The sequence below is a fragment of the Perca flavescens genome, chromosome 17, assembly GCF_004354835.1.
Source record: "Perca flavescens isolate YP-PL-M2 chromosome 17, PFLA_1.0, whole genome shotgun sequence".
Lineage (NCBI taxonomy): Eukaryota > Metazoa > Chordata > Actinopteri > Perciformes > Percidae > Perca > Perca flavescens.
In genome coordinates, this window is record NC_041347.1 from 31,221,010 (window position 1) to 31,242,506 (window position 21,497).

The 21,497-nt window shown below is 40.5% G+C and overlaps 1 protein-coding gene across 3 annotated transcripts in view; it reads right to left on the reverse strand.

Moving 5' to 3' along the window:
* The window catches only part of kif20ba (kinesin family member 20Ba), a 65,154-nt gene that overhangs the window by 25,058 nt on the left and 18,599 nt on the right, over nt 1-21,497 (reverse strand). For 2 of the 3 annotated variants that reach the window (XM_028603831.1, XM_028603830.1), the window contains exons 21-30: nt 18,372-18,510; nt 14,516-14,638; nt 13,804-13,858; nt 13,267-13,392; nt 12,933-13,066; nt 11,250-11,405; nt 10,063-10,239; nt 7,058-7,165; nt 5,161-5,268; nt 2,504-2,713 (exon numbers count right to left, since the gene is read on the reverse strand). In XM_028603831.1, coding sequence (XP_028459632.1) covers nt 2,504-2,713; nt 5,161-5,268; nt 7,058-7,165; nt 10,063-10,239; nt 11,250-11,405; nt 12,933-13,066; nt 13,267-13,392; nt 13,804-13,858; nt 14,516-14,638; nt 18,372-18,510 — 1,336 coding nt within the window. Of the gene's footprint in view, nt 1-2,503; nt 2,714-5,160; nt 5,269-7,057; nt 7,166-9,900; nt 9,970-10,062; nt 10,240-11,249; nt 11,406-12,932; nt 13,067-13,266; nt 13,393-13,803; nt 13,859-14,515; nt 14,639-18,371; nt 18,511-21,497 lie in introns of those variants that run through there. The other variant, XM_028603832.1, reaches the window with a different exon arrangement.

The following is a 21,497-nucleotide window of genomic DNA, read 5'->3' on the forward strand; positions in this document are numbered from 1 at the left end:
TTTCACGATTGAGAACAATTTCTCATTTGCAATGACGACCTGATCACATTCACAAAGTTACACATTTATACATGGAAGATGTCCAGTACAACCACAGTCTGATCTGCTGGCCACTGAGCAGCTCCACTGGAACGGTTGACGTTAAGGGCCTTGCTGCTCAAGGGCACATCAGTGGTGGTTATGAGGGAGGGACAAGCACTGCTCTTTCACTTCGCCCACCAAGATTTTCATCATTTCATGGAGATTGTGTATTGTGTTGAACCGGCAACCTCCCGGTCCCAAGCTAGGTTCTTTAACCTTTAGGCCACCACTCCCCCACAATAACAACAATAATAATAATTGCCCCATGCTGCATAAGGTGTGTTCATGGATTAGAACTCAGCACCTCCCAAGCACACTGCCTCTTGGGATTATGGTAAAACGAGGACAATTCTGATGTTTTAAAAGCATCAAACACTGTGAAATTACAATAATGAGGATACATAATATGATTGGGCCTTACTATGTAGCTATATATGGAACCATGGAGTGGAGTAAATATCCACAATAGGGCAGTAGGAAAACATGAACATGACTGACTTGATTTGTTCAGAGAAACCTTGTTTTTCATATTTGGAAATTTAACTCTCAAAATAATAAAGTCAATGAGAAGAAATAAGCAGAAATGATGATGTAAAACCTCCGTTGCCTTTGTACAATCGTGTACTTTACATCTGTCAACGCAATTGTTATTTTGGAATTTTCCCAAATGTAGGTTTTCAAGAGGTTTGCCAAAGGGAGAAAAGAAAAAAACATGAGTGATTCCGATTTCTCCTCTCAACAGAGAAGTCGTACCAGCTGCACCCAGTGTTATCCTCTAGACACAGTGACAAAGTAATGTGACAAGTGAACTGTACTCAACCCTATGTTTCTTCGAGTGGGATGCTGCTTTAATATGTTCTCTGGGGAGACTGTGTGCGCGCTACCACTAAAGTTACTGCGTTTCTCCTTGTAAGTGGTATTTATGATTAATGAGATGGCTTTTCTCACGCATATGTGGATGGTACAGTACATGCATGTGAGTGTTTTTACAATCTATACTGTATGCTTTATACCTACAGGGATTAAGGACAAAGGGCAAATGAAGGACTATCGTATATCATTTTTTTTTTTTCATGTCAAAAATCTTTAGTTGCACAATCAGAATGAAGTTGTCTTCAGATTGATTGGCTTCCCTTGCATGGCAGCTGAAATCTCACGATATCACGAGATTATGCGGCAACATATCGGATGCAAATGCACCTCGCCAGGCTTGAAATGATGCGTTTGTGTCGTAGTTTACCCGACTGGTCAGCGCCCAGTGAGGAGCACCTGCCAGTTACGGGTGTGGATTAGGGGTGTGTGTGTGTGTGTGAGAGAGACAGCGGTGACTGTTGGTTCAAAACAACAATGGCAGATGTGACAGATAAAGGGTTCAACCAATTGTCTGTTAGGTACCATTTTCAAACAGTTTCCAATGAAGGCTTCTCAGATGGTTCTGTGTTAAACCACCTGGCGCATCACGTTATGATTTAGCAATAGTTGCACTCTTTTCTATCTATGATTATTTGCTGTTAAGTGTCAATTTTTAATGAAATGATTCAACAAAACGGAAATATTCTGGTAAATACTGAAAAGGCTGCTAAATGTGGGTTTAATTTAGCTACCTAATGCTAGATGGACGATTACTGCAAAATTGTAACTTAGTAGAGAAAATAACCATTTACAAATTGTGTTGCAGTTGTGAAAATTACATGCATTGGTTTTCTAGATCTGAATGATACGGTTTTATGGTGTCTTGTAAACAAATGCAGGGAGCCAACTGTAACAGAGGAGTTAGCCTACTTCCCTTGCATTAGTCAGAACAAAACAAATTAACATAAGTGCAGCTCCTCCGCTGCATTTAATCAAATTCCAGTGAGGCGGTGTCCTGAAAACCACCTTTACCCAGTTCACGTTCACGTCTGTCTCACAGTCTGGTCTTGTTTCCATGGAGTCTCTTTGGTCTGTTTTTTTGTACTAGTCACATATTGCCTAAATAGTATATAAATTGCATTTGTTGAGATTCTGACAATTGCATAGCACTCATGTTATTGCATACCACGGTTGCTGCCCCATTCTCAGAAGAAGGGTGTCATTTTTTCCACATAACGTGAAAAATGAACTCATCTCTGAAAATAAAAAAAAGTCAATCTATGAGGCTCATGTTGCAGTTATTTTTTAATTATCTAGTGATGATTTATTTTTAGGGTGTAGAAATGCAGGTTTATACAGCACAGTGGGATGTCACGTGCACCATTTTTTGTAGCTGGACACAGATAGTAGTACATGTATCCACAAAGGGGCAAAAGACTCAAAACTGTTCAATCAATGCAAAACTTAAACCACCGTACTGATGATTTTGCTAATTTATGATTTTCAGGTATCTCTTACTTTGGAAATGAAAAATGTGTCAACGACCTGCTTTTGTTTGACTGGATCTTACCTTCTCCATCTCTCCGCTCTTCCTTTTGCGTGCCGAGCGGGTGATTTTGACGGTGACGGCGCTCTCCTCTCCCTGGCGCCGCAGAGCCACGCGGTTCGGCTGCAGAGGGCTGAAGGAGATCTCCAGCTCCGGACGGGGGAAGCGGCTCGTCCTGCCGTTCTCTGTGGAGATCTCAGAGGATTCTAGCACTGAAGGATAGCCAGCTGAGCTCTGCAGGAACACACATGATTGACACAAAGGTCATTCCCTGGTCACTTAAGCGAGACGTGTGTCTAGATCTGAGGATACAGGCTGGTCTGTCTGTTACTACAAAGGTGTCGAGGTCAGCTGCCACAAAGTATCCACACAGGTTGCTGAGCGAGATTGCATTCAAAAAGTTTCAGGCTGGCAAAATGTGGACCGACTTCTGGGGCTGCAAAATGCATCCTTTTTTTAAAATCGTCATCGCATTATCAACTGGCGCAATATACACATCGCGAAAGTCTGCAATATATCGCGATGGACCCTCTGATTTTTTTGTGTTAGTTGAAAGAAAATATTAGTAGAAAACTAGTCATTCAGTCATTCTGGTACCTTTTATATTACATTACATATCATTTAGCAGATGCTTTTGTCCAAAGCAACTTACAATTGCTATATATCAGAGGCCGCACAACTCTGCAGCAACTAGGATTTAATTGTGTCTTACTCCGGGACACATTGGTTGTATGTATCGCAGTGGGAATCGAACCCAGATCTCCCACACCAAAGGCATGTGCCATGTCTATTGCGCCATCACCCCCACCATATTCAATTCAGTATTTGAGCAGAATACTGAAAGCAGCAGAAAGGCAGAATTACATTATTACAGCTGTTTATCTATTGCAAGTAATATCGTTAACACGATATCCAACAACGTTATGGCATATTTTCCTCATATCGTGCAGCCCTACTGTCTACTAATCACTCTGAAACACTCACCTTTCCTAAGCATTTTAGAAGTGTATGTTAAAGTGTTCATAATTGTATTTAGAGGTTATATCAGAAAAGGTTTACATGGTTTAAAAAAACAAACAAACACCATGTTTTTGTTGTACTGCACATTGCTGCAGCTCCTCTTTTCACCCTGTGTGTTGAGCTCTCTGTTTTAGCTACAGAGTGAGACATCTCACTTCTGTTCCATCTTTGTTGAGAGTCGCACATGCGCTAGGCAAGTACTGCTAGCTAGTCAGTTGCAGAGTATAAGGGCATGCTCTGACAGTACCTAGGTAAGGACTATTAGCCAGTCAGAAGCAGAGTATGAGGGCACGCCAGCAGCTAGGCCACACTGACGCCTTTAAAAAAATAATTAGGGAATTGGAAATCATATTTTCTTGAAGGATTCAACTTTCATGGAGTATTATGATTTGATGTTAACTGGCTCCATTATTCATTTTTGTCATATGTTCTTGGAATATCTCCAACCATATGAGTTTTAGACTGAGATAATGTGCAGCCAGTTCTATAAAGTAATTTTAAGCATTCATGGAATGACACCAATCTAGGGCTGGTCCGAATACCATTTTTTGAGCTTCGAAGCTTCGGTAGTAATGAGCATCGAATATTCGAAGCTTAGGAACATATTATCTCTAATAAATGCAGGAATCTCTATGTGTCTGTTTGTTTGCATTTTGATTATTTTGAGAACCTTTCATCCAAACGACTTCACAAGGGAGTGCAGCGGTGTCGTATTTGGCGTTGACAAGCCAGACGAGTTCAGAATTAATAAACTTTTAACCTCTCAAGGATCACCGTCTCGTCAACGGGACACTTTGTAACTGGGGGCGTCGCTGTAACCTCGATAAAACTTCCACTTGTGAACGTTTTTATAACTTTAAATCGTTAAATCTTTAAAATATAAAGCCATGTACACAACTGTTACAAAGTAAAAGAAAATAAAACAATTTAGCCGTAATCTGCGCAGCCGAGAGTGCATGCATACCTGTTGTCGTTGTCCTTTCAGCAACAAAGTGGTACAAAGTGGACCAAAACTTGATTTTCATAAATCCCCAAGAGTCCAAGGAAATGTAATATCCAAGCTTTATATTCCAAAACGATCTCTTCGCCTCACAATGTTGAAGTTTCTGGCCAAATCACAACGGAAAAACGCGAAACAGTTTTCCATTTCCGCACTTGTTATCACCGCTAGCTTCTCTGCCCAGCTTGCTAAATGCTCGAAGTGGGCGCGGCGTCATCGTGTACCGACAGTATCTTCTTCTTCTTTCTAGTTTATTGGCGTTTGGCAAACCAACGTAAATGTGCATTACTGCCACCAACTGGACTGGAGTGTGAACGAGAGATAAATGCAGAAAATAAATAAACCAAAATAAAAAATAAAAAAAACCGAATATTCGAATGTCAAATTTCAAAATCTAATACCAACCCACCGAACGAATATTCGGGTCCAGCCCTACACCAATCCAATCGCAATGTTGTGTTGCAGGTAATTTTAGACTTGCATCAAGTTGAATTAATTATTAGTTAATTTCAAAATATATTTGTGAAACATTGTGGAAAAGAAATGTAAACTTCTAATCTAACGTCACGTGTTCAACATACGTCTGCAAAATTTTGGACTTGATTCATGAAGTATATTACAGCACCATCTTTTCTAATTCATGTCATCTCATGGAGGTTACCTGACTGCTGACCGACGCTCTGTTATCCCTCCTTCCTCCTGACTTCCTGTTAATGGTTTCACTCTGGGGATTCCCAACCAGTGTAGCGGGGCTCGCGTTGCCTTTAGTCTGTCATAGGCAGAAAAAGAAATTCAAAGCAATTATAACATCCAAAATATGTCACAATGCACATCCAATACATTATTACTTTCGTCTTACAATAACGGTTGGCGTGGCATCGGTGTAAATGTGTGTTTTGGAACAAACAACTGCCAATCAATAACTTGTTGTCCAAGAGTTCAAACTTAAAGTTGCATATGACAATCAGTTTATTTTAAATAAAAAAACAAAACTAATCAAACAAGATAATAGTTCTTTTAGTCTTACCACGTTATCATACACTTAACCACGTTTTCACCATTCACCTAACCACGGTTGAAAAACTGCGAACTTGCTGTGCACAACACAGCTGAACCGATTACGGCACATTTTAATACACTTTTTCCACCCCCAGCGTCACACGCTGGTTGCCAATGAAATGGCTCCTACAATAACTGCTAAGTGCAACCACAGCCTCTATGGGTCATTTCAGATTGACACCGCCATACAGATAACAAAAGGGCCTCCACACATTTTTTCAAAACTTCACGCAGACAGCGTTTGCCTCGATATGATATTAATATCGAGGCGAAAGTAGAGATGGCCCGATACCATTTTTTGCTTCCCGATACCGATTCCCGATACCTGAAATTGCGTATCGGCCGATACCGAGTACCGATCCAGTGTGTCATATATTTGATTATGTTTTAACAACTGTATACTACTATCCCTGTATGGATGTGATATGATTTCTATCTTTGTTGTCGGTCTGGCTTAGGTTAAAGAAACACAAACAATGAACGCCACAGAACTTTCTTTTACTATCTAGTTTGACAGTCAGTTATAACGGAAAAAGAACATAAACTACTTTAACGTAGATTTTCTTTAGGGCTTTATTACGTGATAACGGATCGGTGCATAAACTCCAGTACTTCCCGATACCAGCGTTTTAGGCAGTATCGGAGCTGATACCGATACTGGTATCGGTATCGGAACATCTCTAGGCGAAAGCGGTCGCGGGGCTGTTGGCGTTACACTTGGTTTATCTGCCCTGGGGACTGACTGACTTGATTTCTATAGCTCCTTTCAGCAACAAGGCAACTCAAAGGGATTTACATGAACATTAAAGTGCAATTAAAAACGGTGATGATGAAAATAAAACAGGCTAAAAAAGAATAATATAAATACAAGAATAAAAGTTAAACAAATTAATAATTATTCAATTTAAGGTTGTAGGGCAGGTTTGGGAGGAGAGAGGGAGGGGTTTATTTTTAGTTTAGTAGCCTAAACAATGCATGTTTAATTTTAAGTTGAATTCAAAATTCAAAAAAGTTGCATCTTCAAAAGTGCAAAATAAAATGTGAAACTAAATTTGAAACATCACCTTGTAATTTCTGCATCTATTATCAAAGTAGTTATTAGTAATACAGTGGAAATTAGTATTAATGTGAATATTTGGTTAGCATGTTGTTTTACGGTGTGTACCCCTAAATTTTGTAGTTGCGCCCCTAAAATTTTCAGTTGGGGGCCACTGTACTCCTAGTGAAAAAAGTTAGTCTGGAGCCCTGTAAGGACAGAGGATTTTAAGCTCAGCAGTGTTTGAAAAAAGGAAATCTAAGGGCATTCCAGTATATTTGGGCTTGCAAACTCCTTTCACATTGCAAGATTATTGAGCCACCAGGAGAACACTTTTAAGAGACATAAATTCAAAATGACCACTGTTGCTGTTGAAGGATGAAGTCAGAACATCTTTAAAAAGCCACCTTTATAACAGTGGTGGTTGAAGGATAATCAAAAAATATTTTGGGTCAAGCTTCACCTGTGTGACCTTGAGCTCTTCCTTCAGTCGTAGGATCTCCGCCTCTCTTTCAGACAGCGCGGCCTGCAGCTCTGCCACGCCGACACCGCCATCACCGCCATTACCACTCTGTAACAGGAAGTTCATGGACACTGAGGATATTTCTGTCCCTGCAGAGTTATGCTTTCCACTAAAAAATTTTTATCCAGAGCTTGGAACCATTAATGCAATAGGAAAATGTATAATCGCAACTTAACAACCAATAATTAGGAATGTAAATACACTGTATTTATGTAGCGCTTTTCAAGTCTTAAGGACTACTCAAAGTGCTTTTACATAGCATAGGAACCATTCACACACATTTGTACACTGGTGGCCGAGGTTGACATACAAGGTGCCACTTGCTCATCAGATAAACACACTCTCTCTCACACACACACACACACACACACACACACACACACACACAGCTGCATTGGGAGCAATTCTGGGTTCACGGTCTTGCCCATGGACACTTCGACATGGAACACCTGAGCCACAGCCGCCCACAGAAATCTCAAAAGATTGTTTTTGGACTAGGAAGCAGGCCACTTAACGGTTTATCAGTAAGCATCAACAAAAGTAAAAGAAATTTTCATTTCAAAATTCTGTAGTCAGCATAAAAAAATAAAAAAGAAGACCTCACACTTTGCTTAAATATCATTTTCATCTGAACCTTTTCAGCAAACATGGCCTTAAAGGAGAGGCACTAGTTAGTCCTTTACACTTTCCAATGCATATTGGATATACAAACACATTGAAATCAAATATTGATTTCAGCAGTGTTATCCTGGAGCAGAATATAGTGTTGGCATGGATCAACCTATGGATAAAATGAATGAAACAAGAAATATCTTTTAAATGTATGAACAAACCGACAACTCCGCTGTAGTTGCCATCAAACGTTAAGCCTCCTCCGATGTGGACATGGGCAACAATGAATGCTTTTCATTGCACTATTCCTTCTAGCATTTAAAACGTGATGCTGGGATAATATTGAGTTACAAATCTACAGATCCTGTGTATTTAGCTGAGCTAGACAGACAATATTTGGTTGAACTAGATTGGGGATGCCGTTTTATCCTCATTGCTCTCTGTGAAGTGAGCTTGAAGTAAATGTAGCTGAATGTGAATGTCGAGTGACTGCATCAGACAGAAAATAGCCTTTTTAAATGCTTGCTTTTAAATAATCCTTGTAGGACTAGCAGCTTGGATATTTCACTGCTCTGTCACACGGATTCGAGTTTCCTTCATATTATTTGGGTTTTTTCAGATACAAAGACGCCTGCATTAAATTAGCTGTAATTCTCTCTCAAATTTTTTAATCAATGCAGCTCTGCCAGACATTCAGCCGAGCGTCAATTTGATTTGGAGAATCATTACAGCCTGCTCTTCACACTGTGTTCTGTAGTTATCCTGGGGAAGCTGCCTGGTCACATTGAAAGAAATTATGTTATTTTGAAAAACCAAACAAAAGCTCAGTGAGGACAAAATGTGAGAGAGCAAAGTGCAAACTTAGTGAAATGTAACATGTTGAACAGAGATACGGCACCATGTTAACAAATGCTGATTCACTTACCAAACCTCTTGTGATTTACCAGAGAAGGAAAGAAAAAAACGAGCCAAACTAGTGGCCCAAAGCCCGCAGAAGTGTGACAAAACTGGAAGAATCTCTGCCACCAAGTACACTCCTCTGCAGATTACAGAAACCAATAAGTAGAGAGAGAAACCACGAGTAATTTATATTTATCTTAGTGGGTTAATAATCAGTTATTCTAGGTTAAAATGCTGAAAAATCGCTCCCTCCATACTGTAGGGTTTCAGTAAAGTTGGTGGCTCATCTGCTCTCCTAATAACTCCTATCTAAAGGGAAAATCAACTAGGGATGCACCGAATCCAGGATTTGGCTGAATATCGGGCTTTTTGACGGGGTTCGGTTTCTGCCGAACCTTAGAATTGTTTTCCACCGAACCCTACGCTTGCGCTACGCTGGTCGACGTAATGACGGCGCCATTGATTACGGGAAGGTGTTTACGTAGGAAGAGCGTTCAATGCAGTAGGCTGTGACAAAGTGGAAATGGAACTCGTGAGCAGTTGTTTGGCAGTACTTTCAGTCAAAAGAAGGCCATTCAATCTGGTGGTGGCGAGGACCCTAAACAATACACAACATGGCCGCTGTTACAACATTTGGTTGTAACAGTCACTGTTTACTTCATTCATGTGTTGTGTGACTGAGGATGGGAATGGGATTCGGTAATTGGGTTTCAGCAACATCTTAACCAGTGCAGTGTTTCCTTTAGGATTTTTTTTTTAGCAGTGGGGGAAGGTCTGTCCGCACAACAATAACCTCTGAAAGCAGCCAACCCCCCATTGGCTACTTACGCATTACGTTGGTAGGATAATTTAAAAGGCAACTGCAACAACAGTTTTTGTACAGCCCTATTTCTGATACCATGGTGGAAGAAATTTTGCCATGGTGGACCACCACTACAAAATCAACAGAGGAAACACTGCAGTGGATTCGGTATTTGGCCGAACCCCAAAAATCTGGATTCGGTGTATTCCAGTTAAGTTTCACCTCTGGCTAAATCCAGATCAACAATTTCACAGCAGGTGTTTTGTCTTGACGGACAATGGGAATGAATTTCTCAGACATCATTGATTGGAGTGTGTACAGAGGTGAAACATACTACTAGGATGTCTTACACAGAAGAGAGCAGCTACTTTTTGTTTGTCTTTTTTTTTTATTTAATGTTAAATAATCCAATAAAAGCCTCAAGACCTTATACACAAGAGTGTGACTCTAATCCTCCTTCCTCTTCTGCCTCATCACCATCTCCACTTTAACTGAAGCAGATCGAACATTTTAAGATGCAAATTCACCTTGTCACAGTCTAGTGTAAAAAAAAAAAAACAGCCAGTTCTTACAGTTTACATCTTCAGTGTTGTGGTCCCTGTTTCTGTTATCATCTTTATGTTATACTGACCTCTTGTGGTGGCTCTAAGTTACTTTGGCGAAGCTGAAGGATGAGTTGGTCTTTCTCTGCTTGGCTCGAGAGAAGCTTCTGTAGCTGGACCTCCAAAGCTGCTACCAGAGTGTCTCTCTCCTTCCTCCACCTCTCCATGATCTGCTCCTTCTCAGCCAGCTGGGACGACAAGGACTCCTGACAAAGAGGGAAATGTACACGGAAAAAGAGATACAGAAAGAGAAACTATTATAAGTATTAGAAACCTAAAGAACACAAATAAAAAAAAGAATTTCTCTGTTTGGTGGACATTTCAGAATCAGCTTCTCAGACTCAGCTCTATAGTGTCAGACTTGGTTCAACTGTTATCAGTCTTTACAGGACCTTTGAGATGAATTCTAACAATTTACAAATTTGATCTGGTGTTTTAGCGTGATTTTTGGTTAAGAGAGGGCTGGCGAGTGTGTGTGTGAGGTGAGAGTGAATGTTGACCGACTCTAGATTCATAGTGAGAAACAAAGTGTCTCCCCTGTTCTTTCTGACCACGGTGGGAAATCTGCAGCAGGAAAAGTTAACCCTCTCCTTGATTTCATGTTGTTTATGGAGAAGGTAGTCTTGCACTGCCAGACCTTCCTTCACAGTGCTGCGGAGGAAGGTCTGGCTAGTCCACACAGCATTACAGGATGGGAGAAAAACGTGCTTATTGGCATTTCTTCAAACCAATCCCAACTGTCTTGGGTGGTACCAAGCACCGGACGGAGCCACGGTGCCTCAGCAAAATAGCCTCGGGAAGGAACTTGTTTTGGTGGAACATGTGTACGTTCAAAAGTTGTTTTAGTTGTGCGAGAGAAAACTCAGATTGGACTAGTTTAGCTAGCTGTCTGGATTTACCGTGCAGAGATCTGAGGAGCAGTTAACCATAGTCCTCAGAAATTCACCGGAGGTTAGAACGCCAACACAAAGAAAGAGGAAGGTGACGGACATCTGGCCGAAATGAGAGACATCCAGCGGCACCGGAGCAATCCCGGATGTGGAATGTCGTGGATATAGACTATGGAGAAAGAGACCCCAGCAAGGGAGTAGTGGGAAATGCGAAGCTACCACGCTACGGCCACGCGGACCAATCATTCATTCCTTCATTTTATTGTCCATTTAACGCAGAATCATAAATTGGCCTTTAGTGTGTTTGCATATCATACTCTTCCTACCAACTGGCTCTGCTGTCGAGTGTAGCGCTCTCTGTCTTCAGCAAACTTCCTCATTTCCTGGTTCCTCTTGTCCTCCGCCTCTTTGGCTTGGCCGATCAGGGACAGCTTCTCCTCCAGCCACTTCTTGCGTTCGGCCTGGTGTTTCTCTGCACACAGCTGTACACAAAAGGGTTGTTTTTGTAATGAGGATGTCTGTATTAAGTACCTGAAACATGTTTTAGCTGAAATGCAGCAAAAAGGGTGGTGCCTACAATTGCAAAGAAATATAAGACAAGCTACTCTGATCCGACAATAGACATCCGTCTTACTAGTTATTTAAGAACCTCAGCACATATGTGACCAGGGTGATTTGTTAGTTTACATTAGGGCTGGGCGATAAAACGATAACAATATGTATCGCGATAGACACATAATCAATATCAATAGAAAATGCGGTCGATAAAACGTTCGATAACTTGTTTTTCTTCATCAGAAGATACCAGAGGTTGTGAATCAAGTTTGGTTGCATGAACAAAGGCCCTCACTCTCTGGCAACCTAGCAACGTGGGAGTGACACTCTAACAGCCAATCATGTAACAGTATCATGTTTGGTTGCGCCACATCGCTGTCTCGTGTTCTTCAATAACAGAACCGGCGTGGAGTGGAAAGTGAGTGCCGCAGCCAGCGAGGAAATCGTTGATAAAACAGGAAAAGTCAGTATGGCAGTTTTGGGGATTTTATAAGTCTGACCGTAGTCAGACCAATGTCGTCAGACCAACACTGGTAATGCCATAAACTTGTTTTACCACTTTAGCCGCGCTCACACTTTCGAGCACAGCCGTATTCGCCTTCAACGTCCAACAACATCTGCAGCTGCAACACGGCACAAGCAGCAGACCACCATGGAGAGGTACTCTGCATCAGTAATGTACTAAACGCTACAAAGAAATAACGAAGGCCGACATGCTGAGCACTGTCCAGAAGCCAGGTTACCAGCCTAGCACTAAACCTGCAGAAAATAGTTCCTTCTCAGGTTTCTTATATTTAGCTAACACTTTGCACTATTTTATGACACTTTATTAAGCATTTCTTACTTATTCTTTAATTTTGCACCTTAATGTTAAGAGATAATTGTTAAGTGTTCATTGTGATTTTAGACCTGTTTACATTTTAATTATTTGAGTGTTTTCCATGGTTGTGTTGACATTTCTGCTTTTATAACTGAGGGGATTATAATCAGAGCAGGGTTAAGTTTAAAATAAAAATGTTTAAATTTAATATATTTTTCTCCTGGTCCTTATTTTAAATAGGTCATAAAAAATATCAATAATTATCGATATCGACCGATATGAAAAACTTATATTGTGATACAGTTTTCAACCATATCGCCCAGCCCTAGTTTACATTAATGAAAAAAGTGGTCTCCGCACTGAATGTTTTTCTTTTGTTGGAGGATCTGTTGGAAGTATTTCAAAAGGTAGGAATGCAAAGAAGAGATGGACAATTACTGTTGGGCCAACTTTGTGGATGACTGAGGACCCTCACAGACAACATTAGTTAATATTTCCGACCACATATCTATTAATAGTCAGTGTTCCTATTGGAATGTTGTCTTTTTAATATTTCCGTCACTCAAGTTGCATTTGAGAACAATTCTGGTCCTTGCATCTGAAACAATATTTGAAAGTCACTTCCCCTCATTACCTTCAAGCTTTCCTGAGCCTGGGCAGTTTCCTGTTTGGCCAGTTTGAGGTCATCCGATGGGCTGTCGACGAAGGGGTGTGTGCAGTTTCCCCGGCGGTCCTGCTTCAAAAACATCACTTTCAATTTCTCCACCTCTGAAATGGTTGAAACCAGGGAACAAGACACTGAAGAAAAGTGTTTCAACAAAATGAATACGTACATTCAAAGACAAAACTAATTACTTTCAGTATAACTTTAATATTCGCTAATCAAGTGGCCAGGTTGTTGTTTCTTGCGCACTATAGATTGAAGTGACAGACTACATCTTCTTACTTAGATGTTTTTAGATCCTTACCGCTGGAGAGCTCCTGGATGAGGTTAAGTTTCTCCTCCAAGACCTGCTCCATCTGGTCCTGCGTCTCCTCCTGCTCCGTCATAGCCAAACGCATGGCCTCTATCACACGCTCTTTGGCTTCAAGGTCTACATATCAACGGACACAGGCACACACAGTACAGGTGTACACACAGGTAGTCAGATTCAACCTAAAAAAAATACATATGTTGATCCCCTGAGGGAGGTGCCTTTCATAAAACAGGTCAAAGGTCAGCCACAGAGCGCGTTTAGCATTTTATCCAAAGACCCTCGACAGAAAAGCCACTCTGGAGATTCACTTTGGGCACAGGGCATACTGTACCTGAAGACTTCTTCTGCTTTATCAGATTATAAATTGAATATTGTTTGCAAGCAATCTGAATAGGTCATCATTCAGCTCTGCAAACTTGTGATGGGACTAACAGATCAGTTTGACAATAACCATCAGTTGCAGCGCTAAAAAAAGGACAAAAAAGCTTTTCCTCGAGTGAAGCACACAAAAAGACACACATCATTTACCTGTACTGGCCTTCTGGTAGCGAGTCTGGTCAGACTTGGTGTCAGATGACTGTTCCTAGAGGAGGGAAGGAGGAGATGAGGAAATGATTCGAGTATTGAGCCGGCCAAAGCAAAATCTGTTGGATTGTATTCTGGCACACAAACAGGAAGAGATCAATGATCTTTTAGTGAAAACATGCTTAAAACCTCCAGAGATTTGCAGGGTTTTTCCTGCATTAAAACACATTTTTGGCACCCCTCACCCCCCAAAAGGTTTTAGCCAGCTCTAAAGGAAGATCACCAGCACCAAAATAAAAAAAAGAACAAAATAAAAATAGCAATTCAATCCTCTCTAAATGTGTTTAAGAGCAATTTACCAAACAACCGTTGAACGAGCAGAACATGAACTTGAATATGAGCGCTGATCTAAGTATAATATCCAGAGTGAGTCTGTACCGGACTCTCCCTGTGATTCATTCCAATATTAATATATTTTTAAGCAGTTTTGTTAATTGGGGTTTTATTTACTCAAGCATAATATAGATTTTTGTTTACCAAATTGACAGAAATCACAGGTAAATGCATATATTTCTATCAAATAAAGTAACACGGACTAATTGCCTTCACTGAACACGGACCGATCATGCCCATTCTGAGCCAGGAAAAACCCTGGGTTTAGTAAGTAGTTTAGTAAGTAGTAGTGGAAACGTGAAAGACAGACGGACTATCTTACCACTTTGAGTTGCTGAATAGCTCTGTCTCTGTTGGCAACGTCCGACTGAAGCTGCTTCTTGGCTCTCTCGGCGTCGGCCAGCTTCTGCCTCGAAAGCTTTTCTTCTTCCCTCATGGCTGAGATCTTCAGGAATCAAAACAGTTGGAAACAAAAGTTCACAACATTATAGATAAAAGTGATTTAAGCCATCTGCTGTTTATATCCAATTAGTATCGCTACACAGTGATCCAATGTTTGTGTTGAAGTTTCCCTGAATTTAACTTCCTTTAACTGAACAATAGAGGTGTGATGAGAGACTGCTCACGAGATGAGACTTTAACACTACTTTAAAGAAAACTTAAATTAAGAAATATGACTGGGAAAAAAAGTCTTTACTCCGAGAACCGAGTTTACAACGTAACCAAGCGTTTCATTGCAGCAGTAAACAAGGAAGTAGGCTGCTCTTGTATTGATTTATGACCATTTTTAGACGAGGGGAGAACATTTCTCTTTGTTCAATATCATTCAAAAGTAAAGTTAGGTTTTGCTTTTTACTTCCGACTCATTTAAAAAAAAAAAAAAAAAAAAAAAAAAAAAAGAGAAAAACAGTTGAAAAAACAAACAAAAGAAAGCCAAAATAGCAAAAAGCAATATCCATGCTGCATACTTCAAAATCAGCTAGGGCTGCACGATATGAAGGAAAATATGTGTTAACGTTGTTGAATATCTTGATAAAGATATTTCTTGTGATAAATAAACAGATATTAAAGTATACTCAGTTCTGCGACTTTCAGTATTCTGCTAAAATACATGGCTGATTGAATTTAAAATAAATGAAAGGAAAGGATTTCCAACATTCTTTAACAACTTGAACACTGAATTATATACAGCACAATACAAGAAATCCCCAAGTGTATTTCGCAATATGGCGCAGCCTTTCGCGATGGGTTTATTGCGCCAGATATGACAAAAATAAATAAAAACTTTATATGGGGCACCTGGGTGGTTCACCGTGGTAGAGCGTGCGCCCTCATGTACAGAGGCTCCGTCCTCGCTACAACGGCTGCAGGTTCAACTCCGACATGCGGCCCTTTGTTGCATGTCATTCCCCCTCGCTCTCCCCTTTCATGTCTAATCTGTCCTATCAAATAAAGGCCTAAAATGGACAAAAAAAAATTAAGAAGAAACACCCGGTGCAGGTGCATTAAGGGCGTGTGCAAATCCACTTTTGCTAGTTTAACGGCGGAAAAAAAGGGTCCGTGCACCGGGCGCATGGTCCTAAAGGTTGTACTTAGTGTCTTCATTAATCGGAAGTGTGTTTTGGGTGTAACATGCAATAAACCAATCAGAGATCTTCTCCCATTCCCTTTAAAAGCCAGGCGCGTTTGGACCTTGGAGCATTGCTATTATGATGGAGGATTTGCTGAGCAGGAAGGAGAGAAGAAACTGATCTGCTCATGCGTGAAGTGATAGCACACGAGCAGATCATATAATACTATTTCACATTGCAATATTTGTTTTTAATCTTCTGCATGTTTTTTTTTTAAATTACATTTATATCTGCATTTATGTCAAAACCTAGAGACTTTCAAACATCAAAATAGCATTTATTAAATGTATTGGTGTCTAAATGACATATAAACATCTTTTCCTATTCTATTTTGCCTGGAAATGCTTCCAAAGTGCTTGCGTGTTGCGTGAAAAATAAGCGTTTGTCCTATTTCTAGCATGCACGCGTTTTTGCCGTGGCTCGATCCGCGCCTGAGAAGTGCGTGCCACGCAAGCAGTTTGCAAGCTTTAACCTGTTAACATGGAAGCCGAAATAAAACTGACCCGCTTACGTCACACAGGCAGTGTGTAGCCAGCCTAAGACCAGCACGCCCATGGACACAAGTGCATTTGCTATTTAAAGGGAAACTTCACCGATTAGCATTAAGCTTTGTATCAGTAGAAACCTGGTAGTATTTTTGAATGACCATGCTTCCCTCCCTCATGTCCCCCTGAGAGGGGAGATCTCTGTATTGTGGGTCTGGAAAAAAGCATCAGATGACCCAAAATGACAATTTTTGCGTCATCTGAGGTTTTTTGCCTAGAGGCAAAAGACTACAGCCTGTATTAGGAGCCACTTCCGTTGGCTTTTTCCGGAGATTGCCAAGGAAAAACGAGTGTCAGCCATCTTGAATCCTCGCTTAGCTTCTCAGCAGGAGCAGAAACTGTTCATCCCGACGGAAATTTTAGAACAACAATTATGTGCATTCAAACTACCGCACGTGTACCACCGGGATACATTGGTACACATCAGAGAATATGCAGGACACTATTACAGACGCAATACTCGACACACTACGCAAGCTTTGCCTGCACGGAGACCAGCGGTGGTGCTCGATTCCTGTGGCCGGTAAAGTGACCTCATCAGCGGGGAGCGTTGAACGAGTGTGCCGGTGGAAAGCTAACGCTAGCCAGCCATCTGTTCACCGATCCTGCTTGCAAGTGTCCGCTCATTAAACAAACTGGACTACATCAAACTTCAACGAAACTCCCAACGCGAGTTCAGAGACTGCTGTGCTGTGTTTTTGTTGTTGTGGAAATATTGCTGTGGACAATCCAGCCTGCTGTCACTGAGTAAGACTACTAGTGGAGGTGGGCTGTGTTACCCCGGACTGCCTGTTGCAGAAATGGGGTGATTTGTATCCAACTAACTGCTAACTGCTGGTGGAGTTTGTGACTGTAAAATGACGACAATTCTAGCTACATCCCACGCAAATGTACGGCTGTGTTTATACTCTATGTTTATACCACAGCCCACCAAGAGCTAATGCTAGTAGCTATGTGTTAGCCTTCTTTTATTACATGGCTTGGTTGGATTCTAATGTAGAATGGGATCTGTTATTTCTTGATAACAGACCGCTGCTAAGGATAACACACCGTTGCCATGCATAGCAGAGCGTTGCCATGGACACAGTTCTGTTCACTCTGGAGCTATCAATCAATCCGCTGAAAGAAGTCAGGATAATGTATCAGCTGTGGCCAGAAAAAAGCATGTTTTAAATGTGTAACACCACTTGAGCCACGGTGAAACGTTTTTTCGTGTATATGGTTGAAATGACAATAAAACACACTTGTTGAGTTGATCGTCTCACTGTCTGTCTGTAAAGTGTAGGCGTGGCTTGGGAGTGGCCTCATACAGCAGCAAAGCAAGTGCATTCTGGGATTTGGTGTCTTTCGTCCATATGAGCCAAAAACACATTTTCTGGCTTATCTCGGCCTAGAAGGCACCAATTTCAATTTTCTTTTCACTTTTCTACTACATAAGTGACCCAATTTAAAGATATATTCGGTTTCCAGCGATGAAATTTACCTTTAAATGACGCGGGCGCTGGATGGGAAGTTAACAACTGTGGTCTTAAACTAGCAAAGACACTTGCGTCGGGATTTGCGCCGCGCCGGGTGCAAGATAGGGCCCTATGTGTTAGGGGTGCGGGAAAAAAATCGATACAGCATAGTATCGCAATATTTTTCTTGGCAATACTGTATCGATACACAGACGCCAAGTATCGGTCTTTTATTATATGTGTTGGTCAGTTTGTCTGCTTGACAATCACATTTTGCACCAATAAAACTGAAGTGAGATGAACAAACAGAGAAATTTATCTTTTTAGATACAACAGATGTTGACAAAATTGTCCTTTCGGGACATCATTTGAAATTGGGAAAAATCTGAAGTTGGAAAAAAGGTAATACATAGCAATATATCCCAATATGTTTAAAATCGCAATAATATCGTATCGTGACATAAGTATCGGGATGATATGGTATCGTGAGTCCTCTGGTGATTCCCACCCCTACTATGTGTAGGTTTTAATAACATAATGTGTACCTCTTTCTGGACCTGCTGGATCTGCTTCTTATAGTCTGCTAGTTTCTCTCTGAGGTCTGACGTGTCGTCTTCTTTTCTCTGAAGGTCAAGGCTGATGCTCTTGACTTTGTCCGAGTCCTGCTTGGCATTTTCTTTTAGTCTGAGAAAGTGAGACGTAACAATAAACTGCAACCAATTACTTTAAAAAGACAAGTGAGTACATTGGGTTCCAGAACAACAACGTTGCTCCTCAGACTCTTTAATATGGTGGGTGGAATGGAGGGATTAATGCAACTCTCCCAGGACACCAAAGTACTCGGAGATGGAAGACAAGGTAATACAGAGAAATGTTTTTCACAATGACAGAGTAATAGTCTAGAATAGAACCATAAAACAAGATATATTACAGAGAGAGCGCATCTCACCATGTATTAGTTTTCTCTGCAGCTCAGGGGGAATAGTCTGAGTCAGAGAAGGATAATGAACAACTCCAGGCTAACAGGACAACATACTTTTTGTTTAGTTTTGTTTCAGAGAGACTGCTTTGTGAATAGATAGAATCCATCATAATGGTATTTAGATATTTGACATTTAGCTGACAAAAATGTTCCAATCAACTTTGATGAAGTCCAACGCACAGCGAGAGGGTCAAAGTTTAAGACGAAAACACGGACAACACCCCAAAAACAAGTTCAGGTCTATTTTAATGTCCACATTGCCATAGTTAGCATTGCTAAGCCTCTGTCCTGATTGACAGGCCTTAAAAGCAGGGCTTCTCAAATAGTCCATGGGCCAGACCAGATATTGGTACCATCTGGGTGGGCAAAACCATACCTATACTAAATTGTTTATGGGGTTAATATAAGTTAATTATAATATGATAACCTTTCCACAGGCCCAGCTTTTTATACTTTTCTTTAGAATTAGTAATTTTCCTACTTTTATGTATTAGAATTATTTTTAAAAAATACACAAAACGTCCAGTACCGTAATAACAGTGATCTAATATTAATCCCAAGCAAACTAAAATATATTGTACATATTAATAGGCATAATAAAGTCGATATCTTTGAATTGAACATTGTTTTGAGATGTAAAAAATATAAAAAGAAAAACAACATGTATTGTCGACTCTACACTGTCTACTATTGGAAAGTCATAAAATGTACGGACGATTTGTTCTTAATTTTTGTAGAATATATTTGAATTAGTTTTGTTATCAGGTTCATGTGGAATGTATTAGGTTTCAGCTTTGTAACACAAGAAAAGAAGAAACGTTGAATTTCAGGAAAATATTAACACATGCCCAGAAACCCCATTATATTCCAAAATCTGTGTTTATATTGGTCACAACCTTCATTGCTATTCGGTCTCAGGTGTAATGGAGGGCAGAAAGTATAACAGAGCCGTCCAGCTGCACAAGATAGTCTACGAAGCACTTGCGCCTTGCCTGGAGAGGCTTCCTACCATGGCTAGAGGTCAAACACCCGACCCAGCTCCCTCAGCTGGAGGAAGCCCTGGAGAGCATTGCCAGCTTCAGCGACGATATCAGGCAGGAGGCATTCACCAAGCTTCTTGATAATCCAGGTCATGCAAGCTACTTGATTGCACGTACCTCACCAACAGCCTGAGGTGCACCAACCTGTGCAAGCTGCAAACCTGTACTAATCAAACTTGTGAGGAGGAGCCCGCTCCACAGCTGTCAGAGTCTGATACCGAAGATTATGACTAGTATTTTATTGAAATTTTGTGATGATTTTGTAATGACAGTTGTTCTCACCATACATTAAACATTGTGGATTTTCTAATCTTTGACTGGCTCATCAATCATCGTCTCAATGCTTTTTCATGGTGGTATTGCGGTTTGACATGCTAATACTCCCAAATTTAGCCATGTTTTTTGGAATTATTGCCTTTATCTCATTATTTCACTAATTTAGAACCTACTTTATTCATGATGAATGAACCACTTGATAAATTATCAACTGGATGAACCAGATTATTTCCATGGAAGGTACTTATTATTTCTACTACTACTATTTCTTTCACTGACAATGGTCAGTCACTTCAAACAGTCATAACCACTACTAAGCTGCCAGTTGGCAAGGGTTATCATGTCAAAACATTATCTAGGGGTGCATAGGATGTAAAAAATCGCAACTAGAATTTGCCCACCCAGATGGTACCAATACGTGAAATTTTGGGTCTTGGCCGAAGGACTAAAAGTCGGGACCAAACCGCAAGTCAATCCGGACCCAGCTTATACCCTGTGTAATGAATACAATACGCTATCAAGTGTAACGTTTTCTATTTTGAAATAATCTTTCAATTGATTGATACACTTTTGGTGATGTTGAATATACACAAAGAAAATCAAAAGAAAAAAACGGGGAAAAAGCAGCGATGGGTACCGCCACCGGATTCCATGTATTGGTACCCAAATCGGTCCAAAAGCTGAACAGGAAAATTGAGTACTTTAAAAGGTCCAGTGTGTAACGTGTTTAGTTGTTAATTATCTAAATCTGTGTTGCCCGTTCACAAATTTGTCCTTCTTCATGAATATTTACCACCACCATCAATTTCAAGTATTCCTTTTGGCTTGAAATTTTCATTTGCATGAACTGGGGTAGACGCTACTTATTCGTGCTTTCACGTTTTCTCTGTCACATGATAAACTCACAGGTGCTGCTAATGTTGCTAATGGGTATTGTAGCTTCCCGGCAAGTTTGAAGAAGGAAACATGGAGGACCGCACATATTCAAAATCCAAATTTCAGGAACAGGAGTCGTCTTCTTCGCCCAGAAAAAGGAGATTGAAAAGAGCAAGTGTGAAGGCTACCATAGCTGTAATACGTACTTTGAACTGCGTGGTGCAAGAGAGTTGATTGCGATATATGATCTCAACGCTAGATGGGAGAAATTCCTACACACTGGACCTTTAAGTGAGGTGATTAAATGTTGATTTCTTAGTGCCAATCGTTCCAAACCGGAATAAACTGACTTTAAAATAAATGGGAGCAACGTTTACAAAATGAACATCATGCTGTATTGAAAAAGACTTGAAACTAGCGATTGAGACTCATTATGAAAATGTTTACTAAGGTAACAAATCAAGCGAGAAGTAGGCTCATTTTCTCATAGACTTCTA